Below are 12967 nucleotides of genomic sequence, written 5' to 3'. Positions count from 1 at the left end.
CAGCCCAGGTGCTGCTGCAGGGAGAGAGATCTGGGGGGAGTCCTCTCTCCCCACCGTAGCCCTGGAGCAGCCTGCACCCCAAACCCCTCAACCCAACCCCCGCACCCCAAGCTGGAGCCCTCACAGCCCTGCACTCCAACCCTCTCCCCCAGCCCTGAGCCCCTCATCCCTGGCCCTACCCTAGAGCCCACACCCCCAGCCAGAGCCCTCACACCCCTGCACCCCAACCCTCTGCCCCAGCCCTGAGCCCCCTTCCACATTTCAAATCCCTCAGCCCTACCCGCACCACATGAATTTTGTTGTGTGCACCAATAAGGAGGTGATGTGTCACACATCACCTCCATATTGGTGTATACAACAAAATTAATTCCGAACATGGGTGGGAAAAATTAGACGGAACACTGCCAACCGGTGTTGGAGAATGGTGCTGGAAGAGAGGAGATTGGTGCTGTGCCAACATGTCTGACTTGCCCTTTGACAGTACCTGCCTCGGTGTCACATTGGTCCTCGTTTCCATTGCTACCACTGTCAGTTCTCGAATGGCTGGGGAGGGCGGCACCGGGAGGGATAGTCAGTCCCTCGCTGCCTCAAACGTCTCCGGTGAAGATGGTAGTATCAGGGCTAGTGAATCCTGGGAGAGCCCAATGGTACCGGATCAACAGTGCCCTTCCCGGGGCTGGAGTCAATGGTACTGCATGCCCTGCTGGCGTCTCCAAATGGCCCAGCATAGGTCGCACTCTATTGACATCTCTATGGCCCATAGACCTTGGAGCTGGAGAACGCCCCAGTCAGTGTTTCTCTGCTTCTTTGTCAGCACCGGTGATGGAGAGCGGTGCCAAGAGTCCCGTCCTGTAGTTGACTTCTTCGGCGCCAGGGATGCATGTCAGTGCCGGGAGCCCTGGGCAGTAGGTGCGGAGTCCTTCCTCGGTGCCAGGGAGGCGGAATGGCGCTGTGCTTCCCTCAGAGACGCCAGGGCATTTCTCACAGAAGTCAAAGTGCTCAGTGTCAAGTCCACATGACTTGGACTACTGCACATGGGCCTGCCCCAGGCACTTAAGGCAGCTAACGTGTGGGTCACTAACCGGCATCAGTTTATGGCACAACGCCCATGGTTTGAAGTCCGGGGACTGAGGCATATCCTGGTGCCGGGGAAGGACTAGCCCCACTAAGCAGGCTTTGCTACTGACTATACTACTAACTAGTTAATTAACTAACTAAAACTCAACTTTAAAAAGGTAACTATTTACATTCTACAAAACAAGTTCAATGAGGGAAGGTACTTGCAGGAAAAATGCAAGAACGAGCAGAAGTTCCAGTGCCTGTCACGGGTAGTAAGAAGGAACTGAAGAGGCGGCGGGGATCTATATATCGGCGCTATAAGGGCGTGACTCAAGTGGGCACTAGAGGCAACCCAATGGATACCACTGAGGGAAAACTTTCCGGCTGCAGTGCTTGGGGTAAGCACACACCTACACAGGATTGGACATAAGCAAGCACTGGAAGAAAAACCCCAGATCCTTCTGAAGTACTCCTTCATAGGCAGTTATTTCCCATTTTGTAATGCACGATTGATTATTCCTTCCTAAGTGTAGTAACTTGCATGTTAGTGTCCTTACTGAACATGTCAGTGTCCTTACTGAATTTCATGCTATTTATTTCAGACCATTTCTCGTCTGTCAAGATCATTTTGAATTCTCATTCTGTCCTCCAAAGCACTTGCAACCCCTCCCAGCTTGGTATCATCTACAAAATTTATAAGTGTACTCTCTATGACATTATCCAAATCATTTATGAGGATACTGAATAAAACTGGACTCAGGACAGATGCCTGTGGGACACCATATTGAGTGGGACACCACTCAATATGCCCTTCCAGCTTCCACTCTTTGAGTATGGTTTTCAAACCAATTGTTCACCCACCTTTAGTAAGTTCGTCTAGGCTACATTTCTCTAATTTGTTTATGAGAAGGTCATGTGAGACAGTATCAAAAGCCTTACTAAACTTGAGATATATCACATCCACTGTTTCCCCCCACGCACAAAGCTTGTTACCTTGTCAAAGAAGGATATTAGGTTGGTTTGACATGATTTGTTCTTGACAAATCTATTTTGACTGCTACTTATCACCTTATTTTCTTCTAGGTTCTTATAAATTGATTGTTTTATTATTTGCACCATTATCTTTCTGGGTATCAAAGTTAAGCTGATTGACCTGTAATTCCTTGGGTTGTCCTTATTCCCCTTTTCATAGATAGGTACTATATTTGCCCTTTTCAAGTCCTTTGGGATCTCTCCCATCCTCCACAAGTTCTCTAAGATAATAGCTAATGGCTCAAAAATCTCTTCAGACAATTCCTTAAGTATTTTAGCATGTATCTCATCAGGCCCTGACGACTTGAACGCATCTAATTTGTCTAAATAATTCTTACCTTGTTCTTTTCCTACTTTAGTCTCAGATCCTACCCCATTTACACTGATGTTCATTACGTTAGTCATCCAATCACTGCTAACTTTTTTTGATGAAAAGTGACACAAAAAAAGACATTTAACACTTCAGCCATTGCTGTTATTTTTTGTTATCATCCTCCTAATTGAATGATGGGCCTACCCTGTCCTTAATCTTCTCTTGCTTCTCATGTAATTGTAAAAAGTTTCCCTGTTATCCTTTATGTCCCTAGCTAGTTTACTCTTGATTTTTGCCTTGGCCTTTTTAATTTTGTCTCTACATGCCTGTGCTGTTTTTTTATATTTATCCCTCATAATTTGACCTAGTTTCCACTTTTGTATGACTCTTTTTTGAGTTTCAGATCATTGAAGATATCCTGTTTAAGCCAAGAATGGTCACTTAGTTTGCTTTTGTGCCCTTAATAATGTCTCTCTAAAAACTGCCAACGCTCCTGAACTCTTTTTCCCTTTGCCTTGCTTCCCATAGGATCTTAACTACCAATTCTGAGTTTGCTAATGTCTGCCTTCTTGAAATCCATTGTCTTTATTCTGCTCTCTTTCCTCCTACCATTTCTAGACTCAAGAACTCTATCATTTCATGATCACTTTCATCTAAATTGCCTTCCACCTTCAACTTCTCAACCAGTTCCTCCCTGTTTGTCAGAATCTAGAATTGCCTCTCCCCTCATCGCTTCCTCCACCTTCTGTAATAAAAAGTTGTCTCCGATGCATTCCAATGATGCATACTACAATCCTAGATCTGGTTATTCTTTTAAATTGCAAAAATATTTCTTTGTAACCAGAAAAGCTAGAAATTGTTTTTCTTTTGAAATGGAAAACAAAATTCTGAAGAACTTAGTACAGAAGATTATGACAATTACAGAACGTTATGGGAAGACCCTAATTTTGTTTACTGTTCTGTATTATAGATTTGGACTGCACCTGGAAATATTGTACAGCTCAGTGACATGCGATAGACCAGGAGTGGGCAAACTTTTTGGCCCAAGGGTGGGGAAATTGTATTCAGGGCCATGAATCTAGGGCTAGGGCAGGGGGTTGGGGTGTGGGATGGAGTGAGGGGTGTGAGAGGGGGTGTGCAGGAAGGGGCTCAGGGCAAGGGGTTGGGGTGCAGAAGGGGTGCGGGGTGCAGGAGGGAGCTCAGGGCAGGGTTTTGGGGTGCAGGAGGGATGTGGGGTGCAGCAGGGGGCTCAGGGCACGGGGTTGGGATGCAGGAGGGGGGTGTGAAGTGTGGGAGGGGGCTCGGCAGACATTTGGGGTACAGGAGGGGATATGGAGTGTGGGAGGGCTGCGGCAGGGGGCTCAGGGCAGGGGGTTGGGGTGCAGGATGGGTTCGGGGTGTGGGTTCTGACCGCAGTGCACAGCAGGGATAAGGCAGGCTCCCTGCCTGCCCTGGCCCCATGCTGCTCCTGGAAGCGGCTAGCATGTCCGGCAGTGGCTCCTGGGGTGGGATGGGACAGGTGGCTCCAACGCGTGCTGCCCTTGCCTGTGGATACCACCCCCGAAGCTCTCATTGGCTGCGGTTCTGTGTTCCCAGCCAATGGGAGCTGCAGAGGGCAGTGCCATTGGCCGTGGTTCTGCATTCCCAGCCAATGGGAGCTGCTGCCCCTCACTCCCTGCCCCAGGAGCCACAGGGAGGTGGTGCCGGCCGCTTCTGGGAGCAGCTTGGGGCCAGGGCAGGCAGGGAGCCTGCCTTAGCCCCACTACGCCACAGGGCAGGGAAACCTGTGGGCCAGACTGAAAGCCCTGATGGGCCGGATCTGGCCCGCGGGCCATAGTTTGCCCTCTCCTGCGACAGATCAACACAGTCCATTAACTGTACTTAACACTATTCAGGAGGAGACACCAGAGGCATACTCAATTTATTAACTAGCATTATGACTAGTTTGTTACATACTTTCACCTCCTGTTTAGCCTAAGCACATAAAAGTGTTCTTTCAACTTGAGCAATTTCTTTCTTGCTACATCCAGGAAAGAGATCTAAGCAGCTGAGAGAAGTTTATAGTGTACCTGAGTATCTGGTTTTAGCCAGTGTGCAGTTGTATCGCTGGAGTCTGAGCTGTCAGAAACATGGGTACTGTGAAAGATTGAACATTGTTTTATTTCCTTAGTTTTGTACTGGAAAAAATATTCTGTTGAGTTCATCCATATAATAAGCCAGTGCCCTGCCCTGCCTCCCCCAACACATAGTAACCCTATTGGAAATGCTGCATAGATTGTGGTTTTCACATTTCTCTCATCTAAAGCACACAATCCCATTGTATAGGCTGCAGGACCTGGAGTTAAGCAATATAACAGTGGGGACCTTGATCATGGGAACTACAGGGTTGTCTGACAAACCTTGGTTCCTCAGTACAATTTGATGTGTGCAGATGACATTTCCGGTTTCTAGCTAGCTGTAATTCTACTTTGCATTTTCACTCTATTTTATATCATTTCATCTAATAACATCTCATCTAGTTTTCCATAACTGAGCCTTCCATTAGTTCTCTACCAAGATGCAATGTATTGCACGCATTAAGCCCTGGTCTACACTAGGACTTTAGGTCGAATTTAGCAGCGTTAAATCGATTTAAACCTGCACCCGTCCACACAGTGAAGCCCTTTATTTCGACTTAAAGGGCTCTTAAAATCGATTTCCTTACTCCACCCCTGACAAGTGGATTAGCGCTTAAATCGACGTTCCCGGCTCGAATTTGGGGTACTGTGGACACAATTCGATGGTATTGGCCTCCGGGAGCTATCCCAGAGTGCTCCATTCTGACCGCTCTGGACAGCACTCTCAACTCAGATGCACTGGCCAGGTAGACAGGAAAAGAACCGTGAACTTTTGAATCTCATTTCCTGTTTGGCCAGCGTGGCAAGCTGCAGGTGACCATGCAGAGCTCATCAGCACAGGTGACCATGATGGAGTCCCAGAATCGCAAAAGAGCTCCAGCATGGACTGAACGGGAGGTACGGGATCTGATCGCTGTTTGGGGAGAGGAATCCGTGCTATCAGAACTCCGTTCCAGTTTTCGAAATGCCAAAACCTTTGTGAAAATCTCCCAGGGCATGAAGGACAGAGGCCATAACAGGGACCCGAAGCAGTGCCGCGTGAAACTGAAGGAGCTGAGGCAAGCCTACCAGAAAACCAGAGAGGCAAACAGCCGCTCTGGGTCAGAGCCCCAAACATGCCGCTTCTATGATGAGCTGCATGCCATTTTAGGGGGTTCAGCCACCACTACCCCAGCCGTGTTGTTTGACTCCTTCAATGGAGATGGAGGCAATACGGAAGCAGGTTTTGGGGACGAAGAAGATGATGATGAGGAGGAGGTTGTAGATAGCTCACAGCAAGCAAGCGGAGAAACCGGTTTTCCCGACAGCCAGGAACTGTTTCTCACCCTAGACCTGGAGCCAGTACCCCCCGAACCCACCCAAGGCTGCCTCCTGGACCCAGCAGGCGGAGAAGGGACCTCTGGTGAGTGTACCTTTTAAAATGCTATACATGGTTTAAAAGCAAGCATGTGAAAGGATTACTTTGCCCTGGCATTTGCGGTTCTCCTAGATGTAGTCCTAAAGCCTTTGCAAAAGGTTTCTGGGGAGGGCAGCCTTATTTCGTCCTTCATGGTAGGACACTTTACCACTCCAGGCCAGTAGCACGTACTCGGGAATCACTGTAGAACAAAGCATTGCAGTGTATGTTTGCTGGCATTCAACCAAAATCCGTTCTTTATCTCTCTGTGTTATCCTCAGGAGAGTGAGATATAATTCATGGTCACCTGGTTGAAATAGAGTGCTTTTCTTCAGGGGACACTCAGAGGAGCCCATTCCTGCTGGGCTGTTTGCCTGTGGCTAAACAGAAATGTTCCCCGCTGTTAGCCACAGGGAGGGGGGAAGGTTGAGGGGGTAGCCACGCGGTGGGGGGAGGCAAAATGCGACCTTGTAACGAAAGCACATGTGCTATGTATGTAATGTTAACAGCAAGGTTTACCCTGAAAGAGTGTAGCCACTGTTTTATAAAATGTGTCTTTTTAAATACCGCTGTCCCTTTTTTTTTCTCCACCAGCTGCATGTGTTTCAATGATCACAGGATCTTCTCCTTCCCAGAGGCTAGTGAAGCTTAGAAAGAAAAAAAAACGCACTCGTGATGAAATGTTCTCCGAGCTCATGCTGTCCTCCCACACTGACAGAGCACAGACGAATGCGTGGAGGCAAATAATGTCAGAGTGCAGGAAAGCACAAAATGACCGGGAGGAGAGGTGGCGGGCTGAAGAGAGTAAGTGGCGGGCTGAAGAGAGGGCTGAAGCTCAAATGTGGCAGCAGCGTGATGAGAGGAGGCAGGATTCAATGCTGAGGCTGTTGGAGGATCAAACCAATATGCTCCAGTGTATGGTTGAGCTGCAGCAAAGGCAGCTGGAGCACAGACTGCCACTGCTGCCTCTCTGTAACCAACCGCCCTCCTCCCCAAGTTCCATAGCCTCCACACCCAGACGCCCAAGAACGCGGTGGGGGGGCCTCCGGCCAACCAGCCACTCCACCACAGAGGATTGCCCAAAAAAAAGAAGGCTGTCATTCAATAAATTTTAAAGTTGTAAACTTTTAAAGTGCTGTGCTTAAAGTGCTGTATGGCATTTTCCTTCCCTCCTCCACTTTCAAAAATTAAGGAAATTAGTTAGGGAAGTGGATTGGACTGAAGAATTTATGGGTTTAAAGGTAGAGGAGGCCTGGGATTATTTTAAATTAAAGCTGCAGAAGCTATCGGAAGCCTGCATCCCAAGAAAGGGGAAAAAATTCATAGGCAGGAGTTGTAGACCAAGCTGAATAAGCAAGCATCTTAGAGAGGTAATTAAGAAAAAGCAGAAAGCATATAGGGAGTGGAAGAAGGGAGGGATCAGTAAGGAAAGCTACCTTATTGAGGTCAGAATATGTAGGGATAAAGTGAGACAGGCTAAAAGTCAAGTAGAGTTGGACCTTGCAAAGGGAATTAAAACCAATAGTAAAAGGTTCTATAGTCATATAAATAGGAAGAAAACAAAGAAAGAAGAAGTGGGACCGCTAAAAACTGAGGATGGAGTGGAGGTCAAGGATAATCTAGGCATGGCCCAATATCTAAACAAATACTTTGCCTCAGTCTTTAATAAGACTAAAGAGGATCTTAGGGATAATGGTAGCATGATAAATGGGAATGAGGATATGGAGGTAGACATCACCATATCTGAGGTAGAAGCGAAACTCAAACAGCTTAATGGGACTAAATCGGGGGGCCCAGATAATCTTCATCCAAGAATATTAAAAGAATTGGCACAAGAAATTGCAAGCCCATTAGCAAGAATTTTTAATGAATCTGTAAACTCAGGGGTTGTACCGTATGATTGGAGAATTGCTAACATAGTTCCTATTTTTAAGAAAGGGAAAAAAGTGATCCAAGTAATTATAGGCCTGTTAGTTTGACATCTGTAGTATGCAAGGTCTTGGAAAAAATTTTGAAGGAGAAGGTAGTTAAGGACATTGAAGTCAATGGTAAATGGGACAAAATACAACATGGTTTTACAAAAGGTAGATCGTGCCAAACCAACCTGATCTCCTTCTTTGAGAGAGTAACAGATTTTTTAGATAAAGGAAACGCAGTGGATCTAATTTACTTAGATTTTAGTAAGGCGTTTGATACTGTGCCACATGGGGAATTATTAGTTAAATTGGATAAGATGGGCATCAATAGGAAAATTGAAAGGTGGATAGGGAATTGGTTAAAGGGGAGACTACAACGGGTCCTACTGAAAGGTGAACTGTCAAGTTGGAGGGAGGTTACCAGTGGAGTTCCTCAAGGATCAGTTTTGGGACCAATCTTATTTAATCTTTTTATTACTGCCCTGGGCACAAAAAGTGGGAGTGTGCTAATAAAGTTTGCAGATGATACAAAGCTGGGAGGTATTGCTAATTTAGAGAAGGACAGGGATACCCTACAGGAGGATCTGGATGACCTTGTAAACTGGAGTAATAGGAATAGGATGAAATTTAATAGTGAGAAGTGTAAGGTCATGCATTTAGGGATTAATAACAAGAATTTTAGTTATAAGCTAGGGACGCATCAACTAGAAGTAACGGAGGAGGAAAAGGACCTTGGAGTATTGGTTGATCATAGGATGACTATGAGCTGCCAATGTGATATGGCTGTGAAAAAAGCTAATGTCGTCTTGGGATGCATCAGGAGAGGTATTTCCAGTAGGGATAAGGAGGTTTTAGTACCGTTATATAAGGCACTGGTGAGACCTCACCTGGAATACTGTGTGCAGTTCTGGTCTCCCATGTTTAAGAAGGATGAATTCAAACTGGAACAGGTACAGAGAAGGGCTACTAGGATGATCCGAGGAATGGAAAACTTGTCTTATGAAAGGAGACTCAGGGAGCTTGGCTTGTTTAGCCTAACTAAAAGAAGGTTGAGGGGAGATATGATTGCTCTCTATAAATATATCAGAGGGATAAATACCAGAGAGGGAGAGGAATTATTTAAACTCAGTACCAATGTGGACACAAGAACAAATGGATATAAACTGGCCACTAGGAAATTTAGATTAGAAATTAGACGAAGGTTTCTAACCATCAGAGGAGTGAAGTTTTGGAATAGCCTTCCGAGGGAAGTAGTGGGGGCAAAAGATCTATCTTGCTTTAAGATTAAACTCGATAAGTTTATGGAGAAGATGGTATGATGGGATAACATGGTTTTGGTAATTAAATATTCATGGTAAATAGGCCCAATGGCCTGTGATGGGTTTTTAGATGGGGTAAGATCCAAGTTACCCGGGAAAGAATTTTCTGTAGTATCTGGCTGATGAATCTTGCCCACATGCTCAGGGTTTAGCTGATCGCCATATTTGGGGTCGGGAAGGAATTTTCCTCCAGGGCAGATTGGAAGGCCCTGGAGGTTTTTCGCCTTCCTCTGTAGCATGGGGCACGGGTCACTTGCTGGAGGATTCTCTGCTCCTTGAGGTATTCAAACTACAATTTGAGGACTTCAATAGCACAGATATAGGTGTGAGGTCTTTTTTAGGAGTGGTGGGTGAAATTCTCTGGCCTGCATTGTGCAGGAGGTCAGACTAGATGATCATAATGGTCCCTTCTGGCATAAATATCTATGAATCTATGAATCCACCACCCCTCCTGGGATACCTTGGTAGTCATCTCCCTATTTGTGTGATGAATGAATAACGAATGCATGACTGTGAAGCAGCAATGACTTTATTGCCTCTGCAAGCGGTGATTAAAGGGAGGAGAGGAGGGTGGTTAGCTTACAGGGAAGTAGAGTGAACCAAGGGGTGGGGGGTTTCATCAAGGAGAAACAAACAGAACTTTCACACCGTAGCCTGGCCAGTCATGAAACTGGTTTTCAAAGCTTCTCTGATGCGTACCGCGCCCTCCTGTGCTCTTCTAACTGCCCTGGTGTCTGGCTGCGCGTAACCAGCAGCTAGGCGATTTGCCTCAGCCTCCCACCCCGCCATAAACGTCTCCCCCTTACTCTGACAGATATTGTGGAGCACACAGCAAGCAGTAATAACAGTGGGAATATTGGTTTCGCTGAGGTCTAAGCGAGTCAGTAAACTGCGCCAGTGCGCCTTTAAACGTCCAAATGCACATTCTACCACCATTCTGCACTTGCTCAGCCTGTAGTTGAACAGCTCCTGACTACTGTCCAGGCTGCCTGTGTACGGCTTCATGAGCCATGGCATTAAGGGGTAGGCTGGGTCCCCAAGGATACATATAGGCATTTCAACATCCCCAACAGTTATTTTCTGGTCTGGGAATAAAGTCCCTTCCTGCAGCTTTTGAAACAGACCAGAGTTCCTGAAGATGCGAGCATCATGCACCTTTCCCGGCCATCCCACGTTGATGTTGGTGAAACGTCCCTTGTGATCCACCAGAGCTTGCAGCACTATCGAAAAGTACCCCTTGCGGTTTATGTACTCGGCGGCTTGGTGCTCCGGTGCCAAGATAGGGATATGGGTTCCGTCTATAGCCCCACCACAGTTAGGGAATCCCATTGCAGCAAAGCCATCCACTATGACCTGCACATTTCCCAGGGTCACTACCCTTGATATCAGCAGATCTTTGATTGCGTGAGCTACTTGCATAACAGCAGCCCCCACAGTAGATTTGCCCACTCCAAATTGATTCCCAACTGACCGGTAGCTGTCTGGCGTTGCAAGCTTCCACAGGGCTATCGCCACTCGCTTCTCAACTGTGAGGGCTGCTCTCATCCTGGTATTCATGCGCTTCAGGGCAGGGGAAAGCAAGTCACAAAGTTCCATGAAAGTGCCCTTAAGCATGCGAAAGTTTCGCAGCCACTGGGAATCGTCCCAGACCTGCAACACTATGCGGTCCCACCAGTCTGTGCTTGTTTCCCGAGCCCAGAATCGGCGTTCCACAGCATGAACCTGCCCCATTAGCACCATGATGCATGCATTGGCAGGGCCCATGCTTTCAGAGAAATCTGTGTCCATGTCCTGATCACTCACGGGACCGCGCTGACGTCGCCTCCTCGCCCGGTATCGCGTTGCCATGTTCTGGTGCTGCATATACTGCTGGATAATGCGTGTGGTGTTTAATGTGCTCCTAATTGCCAAAATGAGCTCAGCGGCCTCCATGCTTGCCTTGGTATGGCGTCCGCACAGAAAAAAGGCGCGGAACGATTTTCTGCCGTTGCTCTGACGGAGGGAGTGGCGACTGACGACATGGCTTACAGGGTTGGCTTCAGGGAGCTAAAATCAACGAAGGGTGTGCCTGTACATCAAGGAGTATTTCAGGCAGGACTGCACGGAGGGTTCCAATAAGAAATGGTGCACCTAAGTTATCGTTGTTATTGGAACAAGGAGGTTAGCCTGGCCTCTGATTGATACATGGCTAGATTTACCTCGCTGCACCTTCTCTGTGAGTGACTGCAGTGTGATCTAGACAGGGGAGGAGGCAAATGAGTACAAAACAAATCTGGTCTATTTCTTGTTCTGACCCACTCCATCTATCTTTTACATCTTTGGCTGGCAGCAGACGGTGCAGAAGGACTGCATGCCATCCACATCTCATGGCTGCTTGGCAGAAGATGGTACACTACGACTGCTAGCCATCTTCATCTCTTGCCTGCCTGGCATAAGATGGTACAATACGACTGCTAGCAATCCTCATCTCTTGCCTGCCTGGCAGAAGATGGTACAGTACGACTGCTAGCAGTCCGTATCGCCTGCCCGCTCACCATAAGACGGTTCAATAGGACTGCAGGACTAAAGAGAATGACCTGGTCAAGTCACTCCAAATTTAGTCCCTGCGCCCATGTCTGCCCAGGCGCTCCCAGCCGACGTGGCCAGGAGCACCTCGGACACGACGAGGACGACTACCAGTCGTATTGCACCATCTGCTGCCAGAAGGCAATGGGTTGCTGCTACTGTGCAGCAAAGCCGTACCGCGTCTGCCAGCACCCAGGAGACATAGGGTGACGGTTACCTGAGCGGGCTCCATGCTTGCCGTGGTATGGCGTCTGCACAGGTAACTCAGGAAAAAAGGCGCGAAATGATTGTCTGCCCTTGCTTTCACGGGGGGAGGGAGGGAACGGGGGCCTGACGATATGTACCCAGAACCACCCGCGACAATGTTTTAGCCCCATCAGGCATTGGGATCTCAACCCAGAATTCCAATGGGCAGCGGAGACTGTGGGAACTGTGGGATAGCTACCCACAGTGCAACGCTCCGGAAGTCAACGCTTGCCTCGGTACTGTGGAAGCGCTCCGCCGAGTTAATGCACTTAATGCACTTAGAGCATTTTCTGTGGGGACACACACACTCGAATATATAAAACCGCTTTCTACAAAACCGACTTCTATAAATTCGACCTAATTTCGTAGTGTAGACATACCCTAAGATAGGCCTGTTTGTATTAAAAAACAAAAAAATAAAAACAAAAACTTCATCTCTTCATTTGCTTATTATTCACCAAGAGGAGTGAAGACTTCAGATTTGGGAGGTGTACTTTTTAGTAATTCATAATGCAGAGGGTATTTTGAAGAGGCAGTTTTGAAAATAATGCACTGACAAGGGCCAAGAGATATTTCATTTGCTGTATTAATTAGAAGCATCAAGATTTTCAAAAAATTACAAAATATTACTCCTTGTGAAACGAGTTTGGAGATCTCCGAACTATTCACAATAGGCCAATATCCACATCTCATTAATCACCTGCACAATTGTCATTAATTAACTTGTCAGTTTCAGCAATGAGATCAACGACTGATTGGGCCCTGGAGATTGAACTCCCACGTGATATCTAGGGGTGGATCATTCGGGGAGAAGCACATTGCTGGCCATTGTGGGGAATCTTGTTTTGCTATTGCTTATGATGGACCTATTCTATAGCTAAATGGAGTACAGGACTTCAGACTGGCTCCTTTCTACAGCAATACAGTAGAACCTCAGAGTTACAAACACCTCAGGAATGGAGATTGTTTGTAAGTCTGAAATGTTCATAACTGTGAATAAAACA

General features: G+C 47.0%; 1 protein-coding gene across 1 annotated transcript in view; it reads right to left on the bottom strand.

Annotated features, from left to right (window-relative positions):
* The window catches only part of AGBL3 (AGBL carboxypeptidase 3), a 68784-nt gene that overhangs the window by 29032 nt on the left and 26785 nt on the right, over positions 1 to 12967 (bottom strand). The window contains exon 12 of the mRNA XM_084637676.1: positions 4474 to 4540. Within this exon, the coding sequence (XP_084493802.1) occupies positions 4474 to 4540 (67 nt within the window). The remainder of the gene's footprint in view (positions 1 to 4473; positions 4541 to 12967) is intronic.

Source organism: Lepidochelys olivacea (genome assembly GCF_965140295.1).
Source record: "Lepidochelys olivacea isolate rLepOli2 genome assembly, chromosome: 1".
Taxonomy (NCBI): Eukaryota; Metazoa; Chordata; order Testudines; family Cheloniidae; genus Lepidochelys; species Lepidochelys olivacea.
The sequence above is the reverse complement of the archived record's forward strand: the minus strand, read 5'-3'. Positions and strand labels throughout refer to the sequence as shown.